At 64.1% G+C, this 20,409-nt stretch overlaps 1 protein-coding gene across 6 annotated transcripts in view; it reads left to right on the top strand.

The window, feature by feature from the left end:
* Positions 1-16,714, top strand: part of PRKAR1B (protein kinase cAMP-dependent type I regulatory subunit beta) — a 118,325-nt gene extending 101,611 nt beyond the window's left edge. For 5 of the 6 annotated variants that reach the window (XM_070567247.1, XM_070567246.1, XM_070567248.1 and 2 more), the window contains 4 exons: positions 4,557-4,617; positions 6,889-7,010; positions 15,244-15,325; positions 15,422-16,714. In XM_070567247.1, the coding sequence (XP_070423348.1) occupies positions 4,557-4,617; positions 6,889-7,010; positions 15,244-15,325; positions 15,422-15,594 (438 nt within the window). In that variant the 3' untranslated portion in view covers positions 15,595-16,714. Of the gene's footprint in view, positions 1-4,556; positions 5,694-6,478; positions 7,011-15,243; positions 15,326-15,421 lie in introns of all 6 variants that reach the window. The other variant, XR_011524653.1, reaches the window with a different exon arrangement.
* The last annotated feature ends 3,695 nt before the right edge of the window (positions 16,715-20,409 follow it).

Here is a 20,409-nt window from a genome sequence, read left to right as displayed (position 1 = left end):
CAGCTCCCGAGTGTGGGCGCATTGTGGGGCCTCCGAGCCTCTTTCTGGGACTGGACGTGAATGTGGAGGGTGGTCATGGGAGGAGCAGGGCGCTGGCCAGGCCGTCCCCGCCCCCCGGAGGAGAGAGGACCCGAGCGTGTGAACGAGCGCAGTCTGACCTCGCAGCTCCGGCACAGCCAGAGCGCGTGGTGTGGGCACGATTCTGGAACGGGGCCGTCCCGTCTCAACCCCGACCCCACCATGCTGCGGCCCAGTGGACGGAGCAGGTTACCAGCCCTCTGAGACCCCAGCCCCGTAAAGTGGAGGCGGGGACGTGCCCACCTGAAGGGGCCTGGAAAGGGCTGACCCGCGAGGCACCGTGACCTCGGAGCACGTGGGAGTCCTGGCCGGGCTTCCTGTGGTTGGCCGTTCACAGGGCGGGAATCTGGACAGCGCTTGGGGCCGCCGTGGCCTGGAGCTTGGCGAGCGCCTGACGGCAGAGGTCTCACCCCCATCTCTGAGGCTGGTATCTCTCTGCCTCTCGATGGGAAACAGACAAGCACCCTCCTGGGCTGAGGTGTAGACGGCACCGGCAGAGTGGTGTGGGGTTCAGGGGGCGGGAGGAGAGAAAGTGATGGCAGATCAATCACTCTCCTGATGGAGAAACCGAGGCCCAGAGGGGGCGAGACTGATCTCAGAGAGTGGGGAGTTCTGGGTGGTCTGGGATTGGAACGGGGGGCGTGCTGACCCTCTCCTTCAGCCCTCCTGCGGGGTACTCATTGAGGACCACCACCACCACCATCATCATTGTTACCACCACCACCACCGTTGGCACCATCACCACCAGCATCACCATCACCACCACCATCATCATTGTTACCACCACCACCACCATTAGCACCATCACCACTACCATCATCATCATCAGCATCACCATCACCACCATCACCATCAGTGTCATCACCACCATCATCACCATCACCACCATCACCTCCATCATCATCACCATCACCATCACCATCACCACCATCACCGCCATCATCACCACCATCACCACCACCATCACCACCATCACCACCATCACCATCACCACCACCACCACCACCATCACCATCACCACCATCACCACCATCACCATCACCACCATCACCACCATCACTATCACCACTATCACCATCACCACCATCACCACCATCACCACCACCATCACCATCACCACCATCATCATCACCATCACCACCAGCACCACCATCACCATCACCACCATCACCATCACCATCACCACCATCACCACCATCACCACTATCACCATCACCACCATCACCACCACCATCACCATCACCACCATCATCATCACCATCACCATCACCACCATCACCACCATCACCACTATCACCATCACCACCATCACCACCACCATCACCATCACCACCATCATCATCACCATCACCACCAGCACCACCATCACCATCACCACCATCACCACCATCACCATGACCACCATCACCACCATCACCACCATCACCATCGCTACCATCACCACCATCACCACCACCATCACCATCACCACCATCATCATCACCATCACCATCACCACCATCATCACCATCACCACCACCACCATCACCACCATTATCACCATCACCACCATCATCATCACCATCACCATCACCACCATCACCACCATCATCACCATCACCACCATCACCACCATCATCACCATCACCACCATCATCATCACCATCACCGTCATCACCATCACCACCATCACCACCATCATCACCATCATCACCATCACCACCATCATCATCACCATCACCACCATCATCATCACCATCACCATCACCACCATCATCATCACCGTCACCATCACCATGAGCAGGAGCAGCGAGATGAGGAACCGTTGTTGGGCCTCTGTCCCACAACGACCCAGTGAGGTGAGGACGTTTCTTGTCTCCATTTCACGGAGACTCAGAGACGTCGTGGACACACCTGAGTCCACGCTTGCCCAGCTCAACGGGTGGGAGCGCCTTCACCTCTCAGGCGGGCAGCCCGAGTGTTCTCTATGCCGAGGCCCTGGGATGCGCGGGGGCGGGGGCTTCCTGGGGGCTTGCTCTTCCCTCTGGTGAGGCGAGGCTCAGCCTGTGTCTCTGGCTGTTGAGGGAGACGCAGGAGCCGGGCGGGGAGGGTGCAGGGCCGCCACGCTCCATGCCCCGGGTGGAGGCTGGGAGAGGTCAGCCGTGCCTCCCGGAGCCGGAACAGACGAGGGTGGAAAAGCCTCGGCTTTGGCCCGTGGACGCGGCCGCTGCGACCTGGCAGTGGAGACATTCCTTCCCCTCTTGGCTCGGCTGCATTCTTGTCATAGTTTCCTGGGGACAGGCTGTTGGTGCCAGTGCCTCGTCCCGTCCCTACCCGCTCGCTCCCTTCCCCTGCCCTCCCATCGCTCCTGCGCGCAGGCGGGGCCAGGGGTCTCCTGCCTCCGCGACTGTGCCGGCCCGGACGGGCCCCGGGGGGCTGCTTCTCTCTCTCTCCCCGTCCCCGCAGGGCGGTCCTGCCGGGGTCCCCCGTTTTCCCGTGTGAGAAAGCCGCCTTAAACGGGCTCCTCCGAAAAGAGACAGGAGCAGGCTTTCTCACCAGCTGGACCAGCGTTTGGAGTGTCGACCCACAAGAGCGAGTTGCACCCGACGGTGGGCGGGGGCCTGAGAGAGGGGGTGGGGTGGGCAGCGGCCCTGGAGGCGGACAGGACCAGGTCAGGTCCCCGCTTCACCACGCAGCTCGGTGCAAATGGGGACGCGCTCCTCCAAGGCGCCCGGGGCCCCGCCGCGTGTCCGGAGTCGGCTTCGCTTGTCTTTTCTCTTTTCCCAACTTTTCCTTCTCACGGACGTCGCTTGGTGCCCGACTCCCCGGCTGACGGAGGCCTTCGTGGCGGGAGGAGGGGACGCAGGAAGCAGCCGTGGGCAGGTCCACGTCATCCTGCGTGTTGGCCAAGCCGGATGAGTGACCCTCCTCCGCCACTGCCCAGCGGTCATCTGGTGGGGGGCCCATTTCTGCGAGGGCCGGCTCCCCTGCTGCTGGTCGGCCCGGGGCCCTGTGGCTCCTGTGCCGACATCCCTGTGGCCAAGGGGTCTGAGAGGGAGCAAGACGGAAGCCCTGATGTCCTTTATAGTCCATCCACGTCAACCTCAAACCATCCGTCCTCGATATCCTCTGGGTCACAGTGGCCAGCCCTATTCCGTGTGGGACCCGACTGCACAGAATGTGAATACCAGGGGGTGGGGGTCACGGGGGTCATCACTGAGGCCGGCTGCCACACTGGGTGTAACAGAAATACTCAAAACAGCACTGGCTTCACCCACATGGTTATTTATCACGTTCAAGGACCCTGGAAACAGTCCATCTGGGGCCGGTTGTTCTGTGGGCTCAGAGAACCACCTCCCGTTCTCAAGGGCCCAGCATGGCTGCTGGAGCTCCAGCCACGACCTCCACATCCCAGCTAGCAGGGAGGAAGGAGAGAAGGGCACGCCTTTTCTGTTTAAGGGGATGTTCCGAGATTGCACACACCGTGTCCGTCTGCGTCGCCTGGGTCAGAACGTGGTCCACAGCCCTGCTGGGCCAGGAGGGCGCCTGCTGGGGCCTGTGTTCAGCGTGGTTTTCTCCCTCGGGTGTTGTGGGAATTCACAAAACAGCGCATCGGGGAGGTCGAGGCCCTGGGGAAGCTCTGGGGCTGCAGAGCCTGGTCCGGGTCTTCATTCTGCTCCCCTCATCCCTATGTAGGGCCGTCACTCAGCCCCGCCGAGCCTCAGTTTCCTCCCCTGTGGATGACACCCTCGCCTCCAGGGCTGTAAGCAGACGGACGCGAGTCAGAGCCCCAGAGAGACCCAGCGCTCCGAGCTGAGGGTGTTTTCGTTGTCGCGCTCCCTCCTCCCCTCCCCTCTGCACGCTTGGGGGCCGGCCCGGATCACGGTGGGACTTCGTCCCCATAGAGCTTGTCTCTCATCCTGTTCACACCCAGGTGAACTTGTGGCCCCACCGACTGGTGAGGCCACTTGAATTGAACAAAACCAGGCTCGTGTCCTCCTGTCCGTTCTCTGAACGTGCGCTGGTTGATAACGTCATTGTTGGCCGGGCTGCCACGTACAGTTGTGGAGTTCGTGCACTGTGCAAAGCCATGAGGTGGACGGCGAGGGCTGAAGCCCAGACTGCTTCCCCCGCCCCCCGGGCTGGTGCTGGTGCCCGGAGGTGGGGCCTCGTTCTCATTCTCGGGCCCCCCGCCCGCACCCCGCTCGCCGGACCGTGCCCTTGAAGGAGAAGTGCGTTCATCCTGTCCTCGTTTCCGAGTCTGATTTTCGGCATGAATTCCAATTTCCGAGGGACATAAAGGCTGACGGGCCCTGTTCCCCGGGCGTCGGACGCCGTGGCCGCTGTCTCAGACCCTCGGTCATTCGAGGGGCTTCCCGGACGCAGAGTGCCCAGTTTTCCTCTAAGGGTTCAGGGTCATTGGGGGTCGTTGGGAAGTGTTGACGGGACTCAGCCGTGAAGACCCACCTTCTTGTCTCTGTTTTCCTTTCTCCCGACAGGGCAGCACGCTGAGGAAGCGGAAGATGTACGAGGAGTTTCTCAGCAAGGTCTCCATCCTGGGTCAGTGGCTCCCGGCCCCGCGCGCCGTCCATCCCCACGCGCCCCCCGACCCCCGGCTCGTCCGCGTGTCTCCCGGCGGCCCCAGGCTTTGCACGTTCCCTGCACGGCCGGCAGGTCCGGTGTTGGACGGGATGGGGACACGCACACACACGTGTGCGCCCACACACGCAGCTCCCATCCGTGCGCATGCTGTGCCGGGCTCCCCTCGCCGGCCCGTTTGTTTTTCCCTGAGCCACCCCACCCTTCCTCGTCCCGGGGGCCGAGAAACACGTCACCCACGTTTCCAGTCGCTCCCAGGAGGGTCGACACCACTCTTGCCTACGGGAGTTTTTGCAAATTTGAGTTTCCTTTAACGTACGTGACGCCGTCGTGTTGTCCCGGACCAGCCCTGTCGGGGAGCCGTCGGCGGGCGTCCGCGTCCGTCTTGGGCCAAGGAGCTGAGTTTTCATTTCATTTCGTTTCAATCAATTTAAATATGAACCAGCCCACGTGGCCAGGCCGTAGAGACGTGGGAAGAGCCCACAGCTGCCCTTCCCGCTGAAGCCCGGGGAGGGCGCTAAGGGGCACGGTGCTCATTCCCGATATTCAGGGAGCCTTCCGGAAAAGAATTTAGGTTGCGTTGAAAAACCGCTCGCCCACCGTTCGGTTCCACGTCAAGCTCCTTTTCCTCCTGTCGGATTCCAGCAAAATAAAACTTACGACTTCACGTTGAGAGGGACGAGTCCAGGATCCCGTCCTCACAGGAGTTTTTCTGCTTCCCCTCCCACCGTCCCGCTGTTTGGATCTGCGATCGGAGAGATGACCGGTGTGGAGTTTATCGGTCGACAACGGTTATTTCTGGGCAGTTGTCTTAGCGAGTTTTTCCCTCTTTCTTTAGACTTGGCTCTGTTTCTTGAGTTATTTATAGTCCGTATGGGGGATTTTGCCAAAAACGATAAAGTATTAAGACAAAGTAAATGAGAGGACAGACTCACCCTCCACTCAAAACAGACAGGCGCACGAAGGGGCTTCAGGAGGTGCGTGATCCAGCTGCAGCGGTGGATTCGTTTGCCTGGAGGCCGGGTTTTCTGACGAAAGTGAGTGACGTCACCCGGCCAGAGGGGCCCAGCCTGAGGCTCCCGGTCCCTGGAGGAGGGAGAGGTGACGTGGGTGCGGCTCCCGTCTCTGTGGACCGGCCTGTTCTGGGCATCTCATGGGAACGGGGTCCCAGGCTCTGGCCGTCTCTGGCCTTAGTGGTCCTTCCTTTGTGGGCGTCGTGCTTGGACGGACGGGCGGCTGGCAGGCTCGTGAGCCGGTCCAGGATTCTTTGGGGTCTCAGGGGGCGTTTTAGCTCCACACAACACCCCAAACCCGGGACCTTTGCTGGCCTTTAGCATCCCCAGTTCCCTCTGAGCCAGAGCAGAGGGCGGGGTCACCTCCCTGTGTTTGTGCATCCGCCTCTTTCACGGCCCCTGTTGGCATCGGAACCTGGAGGCTCAGAGATGCTCGTTCTTGTAGGAAAAAGACCCCAAACAGTGTGACCCGCCCCAAGTGGCCGAGTCTGGGGTGTTCGCTGACATGCCGGCCGGCTGGGGGCCCCGGGGTCTGAAGGCTGGAGAGCTCTGTCTGCCTCGTCCGGGCCTGTTTCCTAGAAAGCCGGGCTCGCTGACGGGAGTTTCAAAGCAGGAAAACCCCCTCCTAACCCAGATCCAGAATAAATGCTTGGCTGTGTATTTTTAGCAGTCGACCTACATACGTGGCCTCTGACAAGGATAGACCAGAGCAGTGTCTTTTTCCAAAAAAGAGATAGTTAATGAGGCACTCACTATTTTCTTATAAAAGGAGCACATTGTGGGTTTTTTTTTTTTTTTTCCTTCCTGAGGGTTTGGGACGGATAACGACAGGAAGGGACGGCGCGGAGAGTAGAAAGGATTTGCGGGCGTTAAAGATCAGTCGGCCTGGGAAATAAGTGTTTGGACCTGAAATAGCGGAAGGCATCTCTGCCTCAACGACGCAACAGAAACGCGGTTACCGCTCTCCCAACGGGCGGCTCCCTCCTGTCGTCGGTGACGGAGTCGTCTCGGCTAAGTCGGCACAGACTCGGCGTTCGCCGTTCTCAGGGAAACCAGCGCCGAGCGCGGGCAAGGCTCGCGCTCCAGAGCCCGTCCGTCCGCCTGCTGTGGATGGAGAGGCGGCCGGTCCAGAGACGCTGCTGGGCGGCTCCCTCTCCTCTCGCGGGGCGTCCCGCGGTGGTGCCCGCGCCCTGACTCCCGCCCCTCCCGCCCGCTGCAGAGTCCCTGGAGAAGTGGGAGCGGCTGACGGTGGCCGACGCCCTGGAGCCCGTGCAGTTTGAAGACGGCGAGAAAATCGTGGTCCAGGGGCAGCCGGGGGACGACTTCTTCATCATCACCGAGGTGAGTCCGGCTCGGGCCACAGGCGGCGGGTGGGGGCCACCGAGCACCGTGCTCCACACCAGCTTCCGCGCAGGCCCTTCCGGGAGGGCGCGTTTGGGGGGTCTCCTTTCCCTGCAGGAAGGCCCTGGAAGGGTGTGGAGCCCGGCAGGGAACAGCGAGAGGGAGACCGAGGGTCTGGGGCTCATCTGGGGCACCGGGAGGGAGGGGCACCAGGCAGGGTGTCGACAGGGGCCGGCCCTGGGGCTTCACAGTTTGCGTTTGGAGCTTGGTCCCTCCCTGTCCACGTCCCAGCCCCGAGCCTGGGACAGAGGCTCTGGGAGGATGCTTGTTGAGCGACTGAATGAATGAATGGTGGTGCACACATGGATGAGCGATAGCGGCCGTCTCCAGCCGGAGCTCCGGAAACACCTCTCGGCCTCATCAGCTGTCACTGAAGTAAACACAGTGATATTATTTTAAACATTTGAATTAACTGTCGATATTTAAAAATCAGGGTATTTCACCTAAAAATGTAGATCTCTTACTTCTCTTTAAAAACCTGGTGTCCGGCCCTTTGGCCCTGGGCCCAGGCGGCTGCCCCTTGGGGGTGCAAGGGCCCCCGTTGGCCTCAGTCCTCACCCAGCTCTCTCGCCCCGTTGGTGGGCTCTGCAGCCGTCGCGGGCGTCTGAGTCTGCAGCCTCGTCCGTACGGTCTTGAAGCCGAGGGAACGAGTAACTCTGGCCGGTCCAGACAACCGTCCGTCGCTCTCTGTGGACCAAGGGCTCCTCCGAGCCGGGTCCACGGCCATGGGTGGAAAAACCGTAAAAATGGGTGTGAAAGGCATCGGCCAGCAAGGGGCCCTCCCAGAATGCACAGGGAAGGAGAAGGGCATCACGTAGTCGGTCACATAATTAATTACCGAATCAGGGCTGGTGTTTTCTGAGCTCAGGATGCACCGGGTGTTGCCTGAAGCCCGTCTGACATGTGGTCTGGCCACGCCCCACGCGGGACAGAGGGCAGAGGGCTGGTCCTTTGCCCAGGGACACGCACGGCAGCAAGTGATGGAGGCTGTGTGTGTGCGCGTGCGAGTCCGAGTGTCCTGGAGCGTGTCCCTGGGATGACGCAGCTTCCTGTGCCTCACGTCCGTCCTCCGTGCCCCCGGCTCACGGTTGGTCAAACACCAGTGTAGCCGTGTCCGTGAAGCTATTTCTCAGATTGTGAGTGACGTTGACATCAGCTGACTTGGAGTCATTCGGGCGGCCCTGCACGGCGTGGGTGGGCCTCGTCCGATCAGTCGAAGGCTTTCCTTAAGAGCAAAAAGACCGAAGGCCCCCCCCCCCACCCAGGAAGAGAGGGTTCTGCCTGCACACGGCCTTTGGACTGGGTTGCAGCACCCGCTCTTCCCTGCCGGCCGCCCGGCAGAGTCCAGACCTGTGGCCCCCACAATTGCGGGGGCGACTTCCTTAACGTAAATTGGCCTTTATCCACGGACGCGTCCCGTGGTTCTGTCTCCGGGGAGCCCTGATGATGCACTGCAGCTCGTTGGGGTCCCCCTGCCCGGGCGAGTGTGGGGCCACACCTGCGGGAATGGCTGTCGCCCCCAGGGCACCTCACAGCCTCGAGGCCCCTCAGACGAGGCCGGCCCGGGCGGCGGGTGGGCAGGTGGCAGAGGTGGCGTGCCCCGTGGTCTTCTCCCGGCTGGCAGCTTGGCGCCCCTTCTCTGCTTTCCTGGAGGCGGACAGGACACAATGTGTCGAGAACGCGCCAGGCCCTGCGCGGTGCGCGGACCGCCCAGCTGTTCATGAGCCGCCTCAGAATTCGCGTCTGGGTCTCGCTGTCCAGGAAACCTTCCGCGGAGGCTCGGGTGGGGCCGGGGCGGGAGCGCGGGGCTGGGCGTCTCGGGTTCCCCGGCTGCGTTCCTCCGTGCGGCCTGGGACCAGCTGGACCCCGGGCTCTGGCTCCCCGTGAAATCCTGAGAGCGACGTTCCCCAGTGGCTCCCGCCAGGCTGTGCGGCCTGGGAGGTGTTGCCGTGGAAACACGAGGTGGGATCTACGTCCCCTCTTAGCAAACTCCTGTCCCGAACGTCCGCGATGTGGAAACAACGTCCACACAGCACGTTTCGAAGCCGCCTTTTGGCCGGAACCTCCCGGCCTGTCCCGATGTTCCGACTCTGAGACTTTTAGGCAGGAGGTGCCCACAGGCCCCGATGCACGCGTCCGTCTTTGCGTGGGATCATTTGTGACAGCCCGTGTGCCCCTACTGTGTGCCGGGCTGAGGCGTCATCATCCCTCGTGCCGGGTGGGCCAACGGCAGACCCCGGGGGGCTCCCTGAGTTTTGAAGGGTGATCGTCCGACCCACTGGCTCTGGGTCCCGTGTGGAGAAGGGGCCGGGCTGGAGCAGGAAGGCTGTGGGTGGCGCAGTGACCTCAAGATGACTGTGGGCGGACCCAGTGGATGGGGAAGATGTGGGCGGGCAGGTGGGGCTGGGTGTTGAGGTGTGAGTAGAAGTTCTCCAGGCGGGGAAGGCAGAGGGAGGATATCCGGATAGATAATGCCTCAAAGGTGCGTGTGGGAGCTCAGAGGCGCGGGGGCAGGAGCACAGGTGTGGCGGGAGCGTGGGTGCTGGGCTTAGGGGAGGAGGAGGCAGCTGGATCACACCCAACCTGACGTCCACATCATAACCTGCAAGGACGGGCACAGCCGCCTCAGGCTCTTGAGGGGCCTGGGAGCCCTGTGTGTTTGTTCCCGTCCTGGGACCCTCCTCGTGAGCCCGTCTGAGTGAAGGAACAGAGATTTCCCATATGCCCCCTGCCCCCTCACACACACAGCCTCCTCCACTGTCGACACCCCCATCTGATGGTACGTTTGTCACCACTGATGAACCTACACGGACACATCATCATCACCCAGAGTCCACAGTCCACATTAGGGTTCGCTCTCAGTGTCGTGTGTCCTGTGGGTTTGGACAAATGTAGGATGACGTGTGTCCGCTATTATGGTCCCCCCCAGAGTAGCTTCACTGCCCTCAAAGCCCCCTGGGCTCACCTGTTCATCTCTCCCTCCTCCCCACCGGCAACCGCTCCTCTGTTTACTGTCTCCACAGCTTTGCCTTTTCCAGAATGTCACGGAGTTGGAATCCTACAGACGGAGCCTTTTCAAAATTGGCTTCTGTCACTTGATGATATGCGTTTAAGGTTCCTCCAGGTCTTTTCCTGGCTCGATAGCTCCTTTCTTTTTTATTAACGTGAGAATCATTATGAGGGGGCGACGTTCCCCCCAAAAAAGCACGAAGGGCCTCCCCTCCCCCCCCCACCCCGTCCCGCATCCCGTTTCCCACCCGGGTCTCCCACGGCGGCAGATGTGGGATGTTTTTGCCGGGTTCCGGGTCCGGCTCCTCCTGGACGAGATTCCTGGCACCGAGGAGGCCGCGAGGCAGCCTGCGAAGACCGTCGCCATAAAGACGGGTGTTTTTGGCCGGGAAACCCTAACAGATGCGCAGTTTTGGACGAATCAATTTGCGAGGGTGTCGAATTCCGCCCGGCCGCCCACCAGCCGGGAGCCGGGGCCCCCCCTGCGGGTGTCGCTGGCCTCGGTGGGACCAGCGGCTGCGTGCCCCTCGGTTCCCCCCGGAGAAGGCGCCCGGGCGGGGTCAGGCTCTCGGGACCCCCGCCCCCTCGAACCCCGTGAAGCCTGGGAGGGGCTCAAGGGCCCTGTGCCCCGAGGGACAGAGGAGCGTGGGGAGCCCAGCGTGGGGCAGAGCCCACCACCCGCCCCCCAGAACTTTCATCCTGTGAATCTGGAACTCGGTGTGTCAGAATGTCCTTCATTTTCCAGGCTGACTAATATTCCCTGGTGGGGAGGGACCCCGTGTGTTCATCCGCCCAAACCCTCTTGTATCCGCCGATAACGACGGCGATGATGCACCCGGGGGGCGGGGGGGAGAAGTCCCAGCGTCCAGGGGACCCCGCCCCCCGAATAATCACCTCCCTGATCAGACTCACCTGAGTCACACCAGAAACTTCTATCGCAGTGGGGAAACTGAGGCTGCGAGAAGCAAGGGACCGTGTCCACGGCCGCCCAGCGAGTCAGGGCTGGAGTCCCGGCCCCACAGTGCCCGCCCCTGGCCGGCGTGATGTCTCCGGGCCCTCGGGACATTCTCCATCTGCCTTGTTGGCCTTTAGCGCTCCCGTGAGCTGAAACAGCGCTTCTGGCGAGATCAGTCAGTCAATCAACTACCCAGCTGGGGGAGGTTCCCTTTGCCTCTGGCTCAGCTTCTCCTGCAGGGACCTCGCTCTTGACCTGACTCGCCCGGGGACGGAAGGGGGGAACGCTGAGAAGCCGGACGCCCTGCATGACCTCGGGCCTGGGAGCCCAGGGAGGCGTCCGCACGGTGCACATGGCACCTGGGTTCCGGGACAGTATGTCCCCGGGGTTGTCTGCTCGGGGACCCCAGGGCCCTTGCCCGAGTGCCGTCAGGGGACTCTGGCCTCTGCCAGGCTCGGTACCCGCGCCTCGGGGAGTTAATGGGGCCCTGCGGGCGGAGGCAGGGAACAGCCTTGAGGCGGAGGGAACAGCATGTGCGAGGCCTGGGGGCCTGTCGTCGTGGCCGGAGCTGGTGGCCGAGTGGGGAGGAAGCACCGGGACAGAGGTCCCGAGGGCGGGGGACCCGGGCTGGGTTGTCTGGGATGCAGCGTCCTCCTGGAAGGGGTCCGAATGGAGGTCCGGAGCCCCAGGAGGGCCGGGAGGGGCATGCGGGACAGGTGGGCGCCGTCCTGGGCCCCTCGCTGCCCCCCATTTCCCTGTGGGGGGCTGGGAACCACGGACCTGCGGGGACGGCCGCTTAGGGGGAGGGCCGAGTTCTCTTTGGGGGTGTGCATTCGAGGTGCTGGAGGACCCCAGGGGCACGCGGGGCGGAGGGGGGAGGCGGGGTCAGGGGTGAGAGGTGAGAGGGGGTCGGGGGCCATCTGGGAGGGGAGCCTGGGAGCCTCAGGCAGCACCATTGTCGGATCCCGGAGGGGGAGCCGCCGGGCCGGTCGGGGCTTGTTCTTGCTTTCCGCGCCGTTGAAATGTAACGGACAGGTGTGCACACTCACGCACACGCACGCACACGCACACACACGCCCGTGCAGACGCTCACGCACACGCACACGCACACGCATATCCATGCAGACGCTCGTGCACGCACACCCCCAGCACCCGCCCCCGCCCGCCCCAAGGCTGGAGCAGCTGGTGGGAAGCGCCCGGCCCGGCTGTGCGTCCGGGACCACCCACTGCGGGGTTGTGTGAAGCCTGTGAGTAAACAGCTGGCGGCCTGGGCCCCGGGGGGCTCTTCTCGCCTCCCTCTTCCTGGCGTCTGCGCGGCGGCCTCGGCAGGGCACTCAGGCTCCTTCAGCCCCAACGGGAAAAGCAAATGGGGGACGGGGGCCCAGCAGCCTGACTCGCGGGTGCGGCTGCCAAAGGGCCGAGGGGCACGTCCGGTGCCCCAGACACTCGTGTCCCTCCCGGTCCGGGGTCTCGGGGATGACGGGGTGCCGGGCGTGGGGGACGGGGCCGCAGCGTCTCGCACGCTGGCTGCACGTGGAAGGAAGGCCACACCTGTCGGTGGAAGAACGAGACGCCGTCGAGAAGGGACCTGGGATGAGGTCGTGGTGCCGGGACCCGGCCGTCATGGGGGACGATAGTGGCTGGGGGGGGAGTGGGGCTAAAAACGCTTCTGGTGCCCGTTTGGGAAGACCCTCCCATGCCGCGGGACGCAGCTGGGACGTGACCGGTGAGCGATGGAGAGCCTGTTAGGGCTTTTTCTGGGAGCCGCCCGTGACCCCCACTCACCCCGAGAGGCAGAAGGAGCCCTGGGGGTTGGGGTCTGAGGGCTGGTCCAGAGAGGGCTTGCTCTCCCCACTCGGCACACAGCAGAGCATTTACGGCCGCGATGTACGCGCCCTGGTTCCCCAAATCTGCAGGGGCTCTCGCCGTTGGGGGTGGGGGCAGCGAGGAACCGGGCCGCGGAAGGGCGTTGGGAGCAGAGCAGGAGGTCCAGAGCTGCGGCCTGTGACCGACTGCACGAGCGTCTCTGGTTCCGCACAGAGATGCAAGCCGGTGCGGCCACGTGCTCCCCGCCCCGACATGAGGGCCGTCCCTGGGCCCAGGAGGAGCGTCCGTCCCTGGGCACTTTCCTGTCCCCTGACGGCCACGGCCTGGCTTCAGGGAGACCCGAGACCATGGCTGTCGCTGCCTCAGGACACTTGCAGCCAGAGCGTGCGAATTATCTCCCACGCGGAGGGAACGGGTTTTGCCCCGACAGTCGTTTCTTTAACGATCCCTCGGCGGGACGGTCGGTGGTGTCGCCGCCCTGGGAGCTGGCGGGTGTGGTCTCGCCTGGGCCGGGTGGACGGCTGGCCCGCACACTCCTGTCCTCCCGCTTGTTGAGCGCCCACCTGGGGGCCCGATGTGTGTTCGTCCTCCTGGTGTCCGGCTCGGGAGCGTCTGTCCAGGTGCTGTTTGCACTCGGGCCCGGACGTCCTGAGGGGGGAGTGTCGTCCTTCATCTCGTCCAGCGTGCGGCCCACACGGGGTCGTCCGTGGGCCCAGGAGAAACGCTGCCGCTCGCAGCCTCGGTTCCCCGTTGACCCCAGAGGCGACAGAGCCTGGGACGGGCGACCTGGCTTCGGGGGGCAACGGCGGGTGAGGCCGGACGGTGACGCGTCCCCTGGACGGTCAGCACAGCCGTCCCTGCTCCTCCTGCCGACAGAACCCCGATCCTCAGCCCCGGCCCCCCAACGCTGGCTGCCGTCCCTCCCCAGCAATGGTTCAGGGCGGGCGCGTGACCCGCTGCGGCCAGCGAGGTGTGAGGGACGGTGGCCCGGAGCTTCCACAAGGTTTCCTGCCGATGACGAGAGAGTCGTAGGAGGACAAAGTGGATTCTCTTTTCCCGCCGATGGTGTGAGGGAGGCGTGGTGACTCCCGGAACCCTGGCAGCCACCATGCCACCACGAGGGACCCGAGTGAGGACTGGGAACCCCACTGAGGTCGTCAGAGCAGCGAGCGACAACAAGCCCGGGTCCCTGACGTGTCTCTGAGCTGCTGCGTCGGCCTGCCTTCTGCTTCTGTGGGGTCACAGGTCGCGCCCCTAGTGTCCGTCAGCCGCCTCGGTCGGGTTTCCTGTTCTTTAGCCTGGAGTGTCCGGGTGACCCTGTGAACCAGGGCCCTTCGGTTCCACCCCTGGGCGTTCTGAAGAGGAAAACGATCCCATTGTAACATGGGAAGTCGTCTCAAACGGGAATGAAATGCACATAAATTACACGCATCGTGGATGAAAGGCATAAACGTGGAGAGACCCAGGTCAACGCTGTGGGGCGTCGCGAGCGGTTCTCTCTGCCGGGACGTCTGCTCCCACCCCAGCCGCCTGGTCTCTCAGTGGCTGCGGCCCCAGGGCGGTCCCGCTGTGGGGCGGCTTCCGAGCCCACCTTCCCCTCGGCCGTGCCCCCGTGGGCCGTGGAGCCCAGGACGCAGCCTGAGCCGCCACCAGCCCTGGGTCGGGGGACGGCCAGGGCTGTGCTGGCAGGTGGGGCCCAGGGCTCTGTGCCCTCTCTGGGCTCCGGGAGGCACATGTGACCCCCAGGCCCCCACCCCACGGCCTGAGTCTGGGGGCGCCCGGCCCTTGTCTGCCCGGGGGGAGGCGGCCGGCTGTTTGGACAGCACGCTCCGGCCGCCAGATGCCTCATAAACACCCCGGACGCCGGGAGCTGTGAAGGTGGGGGGCGGGGGGGGGCGCTGCCCGTCGGTGCCCTGAGGTTCCAGCACAGCGGGCACCGGCGGGGTCTCCTGACCCGCGTCCCCCAGACCGTGGCGGGCGACAGTTACACATTAACGGGCCGGCGCGCGAGGCTGGTCTGGGGGAGCCGTGGGGCAGCGGCCGCTCCACCGTGGCACCAGGTCATCCCTGCCCCACCGCCGGCCGAGCCTCTCTGGGTAGGGGGGCCGGGCTCATGTCAGTCATCAAGCGGGTGCCTGCAGACGCCCCGGGCTGGGGGTCGGGAGGGGGGTGACCCCCAGACATCTGCTCCCACCCGCCTGGCGCTCTGGACGCACTCCAGTCCTTGAACGCTGACCAAGGTCGGCCAACCTCTAGAACTCTCCGGCCACCGCCCGGCCCGTGTGCACCCGGGTCCCCACCACGGGGGTGGCGCTGGGCTGGAGGGAAAACGGGGAGCTCAGTGTAGACGGCCCTCCTCACGTGTCCGCTTGGCCTCCACAGGGCACGGCCTCCGTCCTGCAGCGCCGGTCCCCCAACGAGGAGTACATGGAGGTGGGGCGCCTCGGGCCCTCCGACTACTTCGGTGAGTGGGGGGCCCCTCGTGGGGCCGCGGCGTCCCGGGTTTCTGTTCTTTTCCCCCGGAGGGCGGCCAACCCCTGACCCCGCCTGTCGCCCGCAGGGGAGATCGCGCTGCTGCTGAACCGGCCCCGGGCGGCCACCGTGGTGGCTCGGGGGCCGCTCAAGTGCGTGAAGCTGGACCGGCCCCGCTTCGAGCGCGTGCTGGGCCCCTGCTCCGAGATCCTCAAGAGGAGCATCCAGCGTTACAACAGCTTCATCTCCCTGACCGTCTGAGCCCGCCGCCCCCGCCCCGCTTCCGTGTGCCGGCATCCTGGCCGCGTGGGGACCCCCCTGCCCCCCGGACTCCCGTCTGGAGTGAAACAGTCCCCTCGGGCATCTCAGACACAGAGGGCACCCCCGACGCGCCCCAGGCCGTGGGGAGATGCCCGCGCCCCTCACCTCCCTGCTCTCCGTGCTGTGGGCTCGTCTTTGGGGGGCACCCTGGGGTGTGCTCGTCCCCCGTGGCTCAGGGGCCAGGCTGCGCGTCCAAGCCGGCCTGGTCCCTCTTGTCCCTCTTGTCACCCTCCGCTCCGTGCTGGGGGCCCTGTGACGTCCGGCCTCCGGCTCTGAGTGCGAACGTGGGGTGACGACGTCCGGGGGCCCCGCAGGGACCGCAGCTTGGAGCGAGGACGCCCGGGTGGAGCCCGCTGGGCGACGTCCGCCCGTCCTGGCCTCACGGTGAAGGGAGGCCCCCACTGGGGTCCTGACTTGGGGGCCGGGGCCGGGCCGGCCGCAGGGGACCCCACACAGGCCCCGGCCTGCGCGTTTGGAGGAGCGGACGTGGGCGGCTGGCTGCGCTCCCCTCTCTCGGAAAGTCCACTCGGCCGGGCCGTGGCGCCCAGGACGGCGAGGAAACGCCACATGAGACGGGACTTTCCGAGATGCGGCGAGCGCCTTTCTGGGTCCCTGTTCCCCCCCGGCGTCGGGTGGGGGTCCCGCACGCCGTCCGCTGCCCGACTTCCTGGGGACGGCGTCTCCCGAGCCGGTGAAGGTGTCAGAACCCGCGTCCCGGGAGCTCGTCCAGCACTCGCGCCTCGGGTCTCCCGACGTCGGAAAACAACACGTCCGCCCGGCCCTGGGCCCCCCGACCCTGGTCGTCCTCGAGTGAACTGCCCCCCAGGCGTGTCCTCAGCCCCTCACCCCTCGAGCTGGACGGGCGGCGTCTGCAGACGGGAGACTCAGACGGGATCGTGCAGTCGCCCCCGTTCCGCCCCTGCCGTGCGCATCCCGTCCCGGGCGACCCCCGCCAGCCCCGCCTTTGCCCGTGGACGTGTCTGTGACGTGTGCACCCCGCCCGTCTGTCGCGATGTTGGGAATGCTGCATGTGCCATTAAACGTGGGTGAAGAACCTTTCCCTCGGGGCTCTCGGTCTGAAATCTTTTTTTTTTTTCTTTTTTGAGGAAGATTGGCCCTGAGCTAACATCTGCTGCCAATCCTCCTCTCTTTGCTGAGGAAGACTGGCTCTGAGCTGACATCCGTGCCCGTCTTCCTCTACTCTATATGTGGGACGCCTGCCACACCCGGGATCCAAATTGGTGAACCCAGCCCCCTCCCCACCCTCTACTTCCTGCCTCTGAATTTGACGACTCCAGGGGCCTCACACAATATTTGTCCTTTTGTGGCTCCTTTCACTCAGTCCAGGGTCCTCAGGGTTCATCCATTGGTAGCAGCTGTCAGAATCTCCTTTTCAGGGCTGAGTAATATTCTAAGCCAGGACTCGGAGGGGGAAGGGGGCGATGAGGGGGTGCACGCCGTTCCACCTTGTGTCCAGACTTGGGGTCAGCCTCCCCTGCTGGGCGGCTGCTCCCAGGATGGCGGCCCTGAGGTCACATGACGGGCAGATGTCAACGGAGAACAAAACGGGGGCCTCAGAGGCCCTGTCGGGGGGCCCGCTTCGGTGGGTCTCATATATCTCCCGTGGCCAGTGTGGGTCCAGGTTCCGGCCTTGCCGTGGGGACAGGGAAGGGCCCACGGGAGCTGGCCCGGCCCCTCTTCTCACGCTGGACGGGGTCCAGGCTCCTGGGGACAGCCATGTGGAGGTCCCCGAATAAGGAACGACCCGGGACGCGGCTGCTGCGGGGCCGGGCAGCGCTGCTGGGTCTGGGGCGGCGAGAGCCGTGCGTGCAGGGAGAACGGCCTCCACGCGGGGACGGGGTGGGGTCAGAAGGCAGGCCTCAGTCTGGACGGGCCAGCACAGCTGTCGCTCCAGGGGGACCGTCGGCCCAAAGTCCAGCGGGGGGTGAGGTCCTGAGGGGTGCACTCCTGGCGGGTCCCGGAAGTGGGGACGCCAGGGCCCTGGGGCGCCCGAGCCGGGCGTAGTCGTGTCCCACTGTGCCGGGGCGTGTGGCCTTGGCCGGGAAGCTCTGCTGGACCCCGGCTGGGCTGGCCGTCCTCTGGGGTCCCACGGCCCCCAGCTGCTTCCGGAAGGTGGGGAGAGCGGGTCCTGAAGGTGCCCTGGGCTCCTCCCGCGGACCTGGGGCCGTGGGGTCCGGGCGGCTCAGGACGGGCTCGTGCAGGAGGCCGAGGGGCAGGCGGTGGTCTTCAGACTTTCCCCAAAACGAAAATACAAGAGACAGATGAAATCTGTTTTTATTGTGATAAAATATACACAGCATAAAATTTACCATTTGATTCATTTTTCAGTGCTCAGTTCAGGGGCACTGAGCACATTCACCTTGTTGTGCAAACATCACACTGTCCGTCTCCAGAACTTTCCATCTTCCCAAACGGAACCTCGGTCCCCATTGAACACTCGCTCCCCAGCCCCTCGCCGGCCCCTGGCCCCATCATCTACTTTGACCGTGTGAAGAAATTCTTTTTAGTAAGATGTTTTGTTTCGCCGTATACCCTGAATATTCTCATTCAACACGTTATCAATATAAAAATTGTTAACGAGAGAGTTTACGTGCTTTTCGGTACTGAGTCTCTGAACTGGGTCCCTTGTTTTGCACTCAGCGCATCTCCATGTGCACGTTCAAGGGCCCTGTGGCCACACGTGGCTACAGCTGCCGACCAGCCGGCGCGGCTCCATCCGAGTGTTAACGGACTCTCGGGCCGCAGCCTCTGGTTCAGTGGGGACCTCAGGACGGCGGCTCCCGCGTGGAACGCCCCATCTGTGTGAATTCGGATTTTCCCAAGATGCTGAAAACAAAGCGGACACGGGGACCAGCAGGGACGCGAGCCCGAGAGGATCGTGGTTTTTTATCCTCGTCAGAAAGGTCGACTCTGGTTAAAGTGATCAGCTGGACCCTGTGAAATTCAGATTTACAAACAACTGCTGTCTTGCTGAATCCGTTAGAAACCTGCCAGAGGCTTTCGTTTCAGAGTCCTGGGGCTTAAAACGCGGCAGCTCCTGGTTCGACGTCGCAGAGGGAAGGCGACTGAGGCCACGACTCGGGTGACGTCCACGCCGTGGCAGGTGAAGGGGTCGCGTTGGACTGTGAGTCCTGTTTCCCAGGCAAAAAGCTGAGGCTGAAGTGAGCTGACACTGCTGGTCGCTCTCTGGGGCCAGCCCGCCCTCTCTGGACCCACCCTCATCTCCAAATCTGAGCCCTGGCGGGGCGTGCATCTTCCCGCCGTCCTCCGGCCTGGATCCTGGGGTCGGCGAGGAGGAAGGCGGGGGCCGTGGGACCTCATGATGTCAGTGGTCAGCCTGCGCGTGAGGAGGAAGCTGCAGACATGGAGCTGAGGTCCGAGGGGAGCCCCGAAACCGCCCGCCCTCAGGACCTTGAAACCTCTTTTGTTCTGGAAGCCGGGTGGGTGCGGTTCCTGCAGCCAAAACCCACAGACGCCTTCGGACGAGGCTTGTGTTAAAGGTTCGGAGCAGAGGCCGGTGGAGGAGGAGAAGCGGGGCCCAGAGAAACCGCCTCGGGGCCAGACGTCCACCTGGTCAGTTGGCGATGACCGGGATGGCGGTGGGTCAGGATCGTGTCTACACTCGAGGTCACTGGGGCCACCTGAGGGTTTCTGGGCCTTTTCTGGAGAAGGCGGCACGGCGGGAGCGGCCCCTCCACCGGGAGCCTCAGGCCAAGGAAGGCGGGCGCCGCCAGAAGCTGGAAGAGGCAGGGAGGCGACGCCCCGGCGCCCTGGGGGAAACGCAGCCCCGTCTCAGGCCCGACCTTGGACTGTCAGGTGTTGTGTGGTTTCGAGTCCCCGAGTCTGAGCGTCCGTTACAGCAGCCGCGCGGAAGCTCCCGGAGGAGGAGGCCAAGCCGGGGTCCAGCTGAGCGCTGCCGTCCGGAGGCCGCGTTCCACCAGCACCCTGTGCTTCCTTGGAGCCCGGGTCTCCGCCTCCTGGACGCAGGGGCCTCCGGGCTGGGGGTGGGGAGGACGGCCGGCCGGGGCGGGGTGGGGCGGGCCGGGCCGCGGGGGAGGCCGTGGGCGGCGGCATCTTCCCCAGCTGGGCGCTGGCCTGTTCCCTCTGGCACCAGGTGGCACTGAGCCGGTCTGTGGGTCATGAAAGCGGGCTTGTGTGCGCGCGAGGCCACAGCCAGGCGATTGTTCTGCCCAGCGCGGCCCCCGGGGCGGTGCCAGGGGCTCCGGACTGAACGGACGCCGGGCAGAGGGCCACGCGGACGGGCCCAGCACCCCGACCCCGGGCCGTCGGGGTTCATGCCGCGCCCCGGTCCCCGAGTGGCCATGTTCCTCTTGCCTGCCCTGGGGGCGCCTGACGGGGACACTCCATCCTGACGCGGCTGCTGGGAGGGGTCAGGGTGTGGCCGGGGCTGGCCTGTCCGTGACCCCCACGAGGGCAGGTGTGGGTCTCGCTCACTCACCTGTGGGTCCCGGGCCGACACTCCGCCAGCCCCGTAAATATTTGCCTAAATAAACCAAAGTGCATGAACTTGGGGTTGAAACAGGGAAATCGGGGGAAATTCAGGCTCCGGGCTTCACAGGCCAAAAAAAAAAAAAAAGGAAACTTTGCTTAAAGTCTCGCACTTTTTACAAAAAATTAACTCTGGCGGCTCGCGGCCTCACACGTAAACGCAAAACCCGTAAAGCTTTTGGGAAAACACACGGGAGAAAGTCCCACGTTGTTCTCAGACTCGAC

The sequence above is a fragment of the Equus przewalskii genome, chromosome 12 (genome assembly GCF_037783145.1).
Source record: "Equus przewalskii isolate Varuska chromosome 12, EquPr2, whole genome shotgun sequence".
Lineage (NCBI taxonomy): Eukaryota > Metazoa > Chordata > Mammalia > Perissodactyla > Equidae > Equus > Equus przewalskii.
The sequence above is the reverse complement of the archived record's forward strand: the minus strand, read 5'-3'. Positions and strand labels throughout refer to the sequence as shown.